General features: G+C 44.0%; 1 protein-coding gene across 1 annotated transcript in view; it reads left to right on the top strand.

Annotated features, from left to right (window-relative positions):
- Positions 1-7,938, top strand: part of LOC143281574 (uncharacterized) — a 144,187-nt gene that overhangs the window by 122,426 nt on the left and 13,823 nt on the right. Inside the window, exons 10-13 of the mRNA XM_076586810.1 lie at positions 530-722; positions 2,008-2,133; positions 3,712-3,932; positions 7,082-7,242. Coding sequence (XP_076442925.1) covers positions 530-722; positions 2,008-2,133; positions 3,712-3,932; positions 7,082-7,242 — 701 coding nt within the window. The remainder of the gene's footprint in view (positions 1-529; positions 723-2,007; positions 2,134-3,711; positions 3,933-7,081; positions 7,243-7,938) is intronic.

The following is a 7,938-nucleotide window of genomic DNA, read 5'->3' as shown; positions in this document are numbered from 1 at the left end:
TCCTTCGTGGGCCTGCAACTCCCAGGTTCACTCGTATGTACATGAGCGGACTTTTACGTGTTGGCCGTTTTCTTACCCCGCCATGTATTTGTATTTCTTTTTATCACAACAGATTTCTCTGTGTGGAATTCGGGCTGCTCTCCCCAGGGAGAGCGCGTCGCTACACTACAGCGCCGCCTTTCTTTTCTTTCTTTTTTTTTCCTTCGTGCAGTTGTCAGAGAATTTTGCCAGGAACAACCCTTTTGTTCCCGTAGGTTCTTTCACGTGCGCTAAGTGCATGCTGCACACGGGAGCTCGGTTTATCGTCTCATCCAAATGATTAGCGTCCAGACCACCACTCAAGGTCTATTGGAGTGGCTGAAAATATCAGCGGCTGAGCCGTGATTCGAACCCGCGCGCTCAGACTCACTCGCTTCTTAGGCGGACGCGTTACCTCTAGGCCATCACTCCACATACAAGGCAACCATACTCCGTTTTCGGGGATAGGCGCTATGTAAGTCTCCATATATCTCCTGTGACTGTTTGGCAGCACACGAACAACACGGAGTGGACAGGCCTGATGGGGGCGGTGATGAAGGGCCAGGCGGAGGTGGCCATGGCCGCTCTGTCCATCACCCCGGAGAGGCAGATGGCCGTGGACTTCTCCGTCCCCTTCCTGGAGACCGGCATCACCATTGTGGTGGCCATCCGGGAGGGCGCCATCTCCCCCACGGCTTTTCTGGGTAGGCTGTTTGTTGGGGGCTGTGTTTGTGTGTGTGTGCGTGTTGGGGGTGGGGTGGGGTGGATGTGGATTGGAAGAAGATGGGAGAAAGTATGTGTGGATGTGGAGGGGAAGAGAGAGAGACGGTGTGTGCGTGTTTGTGTGTGTGTGTGTGTGTGTGTGGCGGGTGTGTATGTGGATGGGAAGAGAGGGAAAGAGAGACAGTGAGAGAGAGAGAGAGAGATAGAAAGTGTGTATGTTTGTGTGTGGTGGGTGGAGATGTGGCTGGGAAGAGAGAGAGAGAATGTGTGTGTGTGTGTGTGTGTGTGTGTGGATGGGAAGAGAGAGAGAGCCTGTGTTTGCGTCTGCGTCTGCGTGAGACAGTGAGAGAGAGAGAGAGAATCGGAATCAGAATCGGACTTCATTTGACATCAAAATCATACAGGTTTGCAAGACACAGACTCTAAAAGAATATCTTTTGCTACTGTGGTGTGTGTGTATGTTGCTTTTGCTTTGTTTTTCTTTGTGTGTGTGTATGTGTGTGTGTGTGTGTGTGTGTGTGTGTGAAAAGACTAAGTGATGAATGCGCAAAGTTTGCTTTGGGAGGACGGACGGAAAGAAAGAGTTGCGGGTACCGAAATGAAAGAATAAATGATGGATGCGCTCAGTTTGCTTTGGGAGGGATAGAAGGAAAGGGATGTGGTATTGAAATCAATCAAAAATAAACTTTGAGTTTCTGAGTCCGTGCAGTATCTAGTGTTTTCGTTTTGTTTTGTTTTGTTTTTATCATAAATTTGCTAAAGTAAGACGAACACTCGCTGTCAACACAGTTCCAGATAAAGGTCACACAACCCCGACATAGCATCATCTGAATATTCAGTCTCAACACCGCCTATGATTTGCATTGTGGTTTGATACCTGAACCACACAGGTCTGTTTTTCCTTTTTTTCCTACACACACACACACACACACACACACACACACACATATATATATATATATATATATATATATGATAGTCAGTCGTGTCCGACTATGACCATCAGAACAGCAGAGGAGGCAACTGCTGTTCCGACTATTTGGGCTACAATTTGATTATAGTGGAGAGTGTCTTGCCCAAGTTACATCCACACTCTTTTTTTTTCCTACCATGGTCTCTTCTGTTCTTCATTTTCGTCCTTCCTTCTTTCTGTCTTCACTCCTACCTTCCTGTCTTTCTCTCACTTTCTTGCCTTTCAGTGCATGCATTCGCTCGGGTGTGATACTGTTGAACTCCCGAACTTCTTGTTGGTATTGTTTTCTGCAGAGCCGTACGACTACCGCTCGTGGACGTTGATTCTGGTGTTCAGCGTGCACGCCACAGGAGCCTCCATCTTCATCTTTGAATGGCTGAGCCCATATGGGCTGGACCAGGGTCACACCCCTTTGAGTGGTCAGTGGAAGGAGAGGAGAAGAGATAGAGCGTGGTGGGAGGGGGGAGGGGGGAGGGGGTGGGTGGGTCGGTGGGTGGGTGTGTTACAGGAATGGGCGTGGTGAGGGGGAGGCAAAATCAGAACGAGAAAATGGCGGTGCGTAGAAAGTATGGAAAGTGTCTTGTTTTCTCTCTCTCTCTCTCTCTCTCTCTCTCTCTCTCTCTCTCTCTCTCTCTCTCTCTCTCTCTCTCTCTCTCTCTCTCTCCATCATTATGTCTCTCTCATTCTTTAGTTTCTCAGCGCAATATTATTCATTTATATAAGTTTATGCTGTTTTGATTTTCTGATTTCCAGACGAATCTCTTTTTGTGTCTTTTTTATTTTCTCTTTCCTTTCCCTTTTTTTTCTCTCTCTCTTCTTTTTCTCTCCGGTGCGAGATGAAAAATCTTTGCTAACAACTACCCGTGACGAAAAATAAATTCGTTGATTCACTGATTATTCATTCATTCATTCATTTATTCTCTGTATCAGTCTCACACTTTTACCTGCTTGGACCTGAGAAGAGCCAAGTTGTTTGATCGACCGACTCCAACTGATCGTTTAATTAAAACTGACAGAACTGAATGATTGATTGACCGACACATTTTTCGACAAGCCTTGATTAGTCAGCTGATGGAATGGAACTGAATTACTGAATGACTGTATGGCCTATTTACTGATCCGTTACCTCTGTCCCGCTGGGTGGGATTTGATTCGCTGACATAATTGGAAGTCTGATGAACCAACTCACACATATCAGATTACTGCGATGATTGATTAATCACTGGGTAGAACTGAATGACCGAGTGGAGTGATGGCCTGGAGGTAACGCGTCTGCCTAGGAAGCGAGAGACTCTGAACACGCTGGTTCGAATCACGGTTCAGCCGCCGATATTTTCTCCCCCTCCACTAGACCTTGAGTGGTGGTCTGGACGCTAGTCATTCGGATGAGACGATAAACCGAGGTTCCGTGTGCAGCAGGCACTTAGCACACGTAAAAGAACCCACGGCAACAAAAGGGTTGTTCCTGGCAAAATTCTGTAGAAAAATCCACTTCGATAGGAAAAACAAATAAAACTGCACGCAGGAAAAAAATACAAAAAATAGGTGGCGCTGTAGTGTAGCGACGCTCTCTCCTTAGGGAGAGCAGCCCGACTTTCACACAGAGAAATCTGTTGTGATAAAAAGAAATACAAAAAATGACGGACAACCAATGACCAGATAGTCTGGTTTCCTGCTCATTTATTATTTTCATTTTCACGACACGATTAATTGATTGATATGGATCATTATATGTCGCCGATCCTCGGTCATAGACGAAGCACAAATCGGTTTGCAAACAGACTGTCAACCTGTGTAGAACCGACCGACAGCCGCCTTCAGGCGCTTACCATTCGTTTCCTGTTTCATTCAGCTAGGCTTCAGTCACGCACACACACACACACACACACACACACACACACACACACACACACACACACACACACGCGCGCGCGCGCGCGCGCGCGTTACGTCTAAGGCCATCACTCCACTCCATTTGCTCCATTGGCTCTCCGCAGTGCACAAGTTCTCGCTGTTCCGCTCCTTCTGGCTGATCTGGGCCATGCTGTTCGGGGCGGCGGTGACCACGGACGTGCCGAGGGGCGTGGCTAGCCGCTTCCTGGCCAACATCTGGGCGCTCTTCGCCCTGGTCTTCCTGGCCTCCTACACCGCCAACCTGGCCGCCTTCATGATCACCAAGGAGGAGTTCTACGACCTGTCCGGCATCCAGGACTGGAGGGTGGGTCTGTGAGGGGGAAGGGGTGGTTTGGGTGTTGTAGGATTGGAGTGATTTTGGGTGGGTGGGTGATAAGGGTGTGTGTGTGTAAGGGGGTCATGGGATGTTGGTGTGAGAATGTGTGTGTAGGTATTATAATTTCATGTGTGGGCATCTCTGTCTCTCTCTCTCTCTCTCTCTCTCTCTCCACCTAGTACTTTGAGGTTGAGGTTGCTCTTTCAAAGTTTGTTAACATTTTACTCCAACCAGCTGACTGCGTGCGTAGAACGATACATTCTGGTGGTAGCCGACGAACTGCAAGTGTCAACAGATGGTTTGACATGGAATGCAAAGAGTACAAGCGTGTCGTTAGACGTGCGCTCTCCCGCTATACCCAGTGCGGGGAGAAAAGTCACGTTATCGCTTATGGTGAACACAGAGCTCGTTACCATTCACATCTAGAAGAAAATAAAGAAAAACTGTGAGAATTCCATGTACGATTCTTCATTAAAGAACAGAAATGGCAGCCAGGCCTTTTGGTCTTCAATAAAATCAGTTTAATGTAAAAGTGAAAAACAACCTGATGTTCATTTGACGCTAGGAAGAATTTTAGGTCAGAAGAACAACTTGGACAATGTTGTTGACCATGTCCAACAATTGGCAGAAAATGAAAACGACGAAGTAATATTCCAAGCAGATAATGAAGATGATGCAGTAGTTCAGGATCTTGATGCTGAAATAAGTCTTGATGAAGTAAAAAGTGCGACTCATAGACTGAAAAGTGGAAAAGCTATTGGCTTAGATTATGTTGGGGGCGAATTTATCAAGGCATCAGAAAATATAATTGTTCCCTTTTTGACCAAATTATTTTACAACATTTTGATAGTGGTTACTTCCCTTCAGACTGGACACGCTCAGTCATAATTCCATTGCTGAAAAAGGGTGATGCGGACAATCCAGAGAATTATGTGGGTATTAATTTTCATTACTGAGCATTTTAATCAAAGTATCCACATCAGTTTTGATTAAAAGATTACATGACTGGGCTGAAAAGCGAGGGGGGGGGGGGGAATTCTAGAAGAGCAAGCTGGTTTTAAAAAGAAATACTCCGCAATTGATCCCATTTTTACTCTATGTAATGTGATGCAAAAAGGTCTCTATGGCACGAAAAAAAGCAAACTATTATCGCATTCATTGATTACATTAAAGCTTTTGATTTCGCTAATCGTGATATGTTTGTGTGGCAGTACGTCAAAAAATTGAAACGTCACCAAAAATCATTCGCATGCTCAAAGGAAAGTATAGCTCCGTACAGTCCTGTATTCGCTGTGGTCCGGTTATATCAGAATTCTTTGACTCCCAAAACGCCGAACGCAATGGAATAGAGTGATAAAGGTAGGTATCCTTTGTATATTGATAGCTGTGTTTAGTACACTGCGATACTGGTTCAAACTGCAACAGATGCCCATGACGAGAATTCAAAAACAAGTTTATAATGAGAATTAACAAGATGACCAGCTGCCAAAATGCTTATTTAAGATATTGGGCGTCTACAATAATATTTATATTTAGATATTTATGGATTTTCTTGAGTTTGGTTCAGCGGTGGTGTAGGAGACGATAAAGCTTTCCTTAAAACATTTAAACAACGTATTGAGGACTGTTAGAAACAAGACTGGTCATGCAAACTATATAGTAGTAACCGTTAAGAAATATACCGTTCCTCTAAATCATTGTTGCAGCCAGAAAAATATTTATTTGATCTTATCATTTCCCAGTTCATATAATCTTTCATTATTTTTTTCAGATTTGATGAAAGCAAACTTAAAGTTAATGAGCGTTATAGGGATAGCTTGAAAAAACTGTAGATTTTGTGGAGGATACGAAGACAAAACTCATACACTGACAATTTGTCCACAATATGATATTCTGAAAAAAGAAATCCTTATCCAAGCATATGCATGATTTAAGAATCCCCTTATTACCCCACATGCTTCAAAATGCCAACAGCATTGTGACAAGAGATGTGGCAATGTTTATGTTTTATGTGTTAAAACAGAGAACAGAAAGCGCTCAGTCTTAGATGAAAGACATGTTTCTAAATTACCGATTATTTGATATTTAGTTTTGTTATATCATCAGTATATTCTTTCTAGATTTTGTTGTTCATCCAACTCAAGGTTTGATTTTCATATGTTTTGTGTGTGTGTGTGTGTGTGTGTGTGTGTGTGTGTGTGTGTGTGTGTGTGTGTGTGTGTGTACAACACGTGCATTCATATGTACACAGGTCGGTGGCATTTCTGAGTCCCGAGTCCTGAGTTCACACACACACACACACACACACACACACACACACACACACACACACAGAGAGAGAGAGAGAGAGAGAGAGAGAGGGGGAGAGAGAGAGAGAGAGTACTTCTGTCTCTCTGTCTTTGTCAGTCTTGCTTCTTTTGTTGTAGATGTTTCTTTTTTATCCCCACCTTTGCTTTTTCACAATCGCTGTTCGTCCTTTCTCTCTCCCCAGAAAGTTCAGAACTCCATCGCCAAACTCGTTTCCAGAAGTGCGTGTTTCACAGCACTGGACTGGCTTCGTGCTGGTCAAGCTGTGAAACGCTGGACTTGTCTGCTTCCATGTCATTCCTGGAAACTGCGGATCTGTTCTTCTTATCTTTTTTTTATAACTTTTAAACAAGTGATATTTGAACTTTTCACCAAGTGATACTTGAACTTTTTAAACACGCAATGCTTGAAGTTTTGAATCAGCAGCGCTTGAACTTCTAAACTTCAGTTATAATGTTTTCTCCGATAATGACATCAGCACTCGGGTGCTGATGACAGAACCTTTAGTGTTCCGAAGTGCCGAACAGAGAAAGGTGTTGGAATAGCCTTCATTTGTTGTCTTTTGTTTGTTTGTTTGTTTGTTGTTGTCGCTGTATTCAGTTCTGAATCTTGCTCTCTTTTTTCCTTGTTCGTGACAATGTCTCATTTTCACCTTTTGAAACAAAGCTAAAAGCATTTATGTTCATGCAGCCTTTTAAACAACTCAATCCGTTCTGCACCCAAAAATCGCATACTGTGTCTCATTATTATTATCATCATCATCATCATCATTGTTGTTGTGGTGGTGGTTGTTGTGGTTGTTTTCACTATCATTATTATTAATGTGACAGCTGAAGAACCCCCACCATCGCCACCCGCCCTTCAAATACGCCACGATGCCCAATGGGTCCACGGAGAGCAACATCCGCAAGAACCATAAGGATTTGTACGACCACATGAAGAAGTACCCCCAGTACACGGTCAAGGAGGCTGTCAACTCGCTCAAGAACCAGTGAGTAAGATTTCTATGCGTTTTGATGCTCGCCAGAAGAGTCATCGGGTCTTTGATGGTCCGTGAAGGAAAAGAAAGAAAGCCGTAGTCTCGCTCTGTGATACGTAAGTTTCACTTTTTTTCAATCTGGATGTTTGCTTGCATGGGGAACTACAAAGGCCTGCAATGGCCGCATGAAGTAGCATTCCAGGATATTTATCACGCAGGTTGTAACGTCCTCCATCAATGACTAACAAGTGTAAATTTGGTGATTTATTTATCACGAAGGTTGTAACGTCCTCCACCAATGATTAACAAGTGTAAATTTGGTGGTTTTCAATATTTTTGTTTGAAGAAATACACCTTGTCTTCTGGTAAATCGTCGCCACAGCGAAAAATATTTTATTCTTAAGTATTATAGGCCTAAAAGCTTCAATAAACATGAGAAGAAAATGTCCCCACCATAAAGTGAAGTAGGCCATGGCGTCTTCTGCTCACCGATCAATAGGTTTCGCTCATATGGTTTTGATGCTTGCTGTAAGAAGCACAAGGTCATCGGTCACCACATGAACGAATGCCCCCAGTACACTGTCAAAAAGAAAGCCATGTCACGCTTGGAGTTTGGCTGTTTGCTTTAAGTTTGAAAGTTCGTACAGAACCGCGAGGACTTTGACAGCAACACGAAGAAATGCTCCCAGCAGGCCTGCATGGATGTCG

This window comes from Babylonia areolata, chromosome 1 (assembly GCF_041734735.1).
Source record: "Babylonia areolata isolate BAREFJ2019XMU chromosome 1, ASM4173473v1, whole genome shotgun sequence".
NCBI classification, from domain to species: domain Eukaryota; kingdom Metazoa; phylum Mollusca; class Gastropoda; order Neogastropoda; family Buccinidae; genus Babylonia; species Babylonia areolata.
The sequence above is the reverse complement of the archived record's forward strand: the minus strand, read 5'-3'. Positions and strand labels throughout refer to the sequence as shown.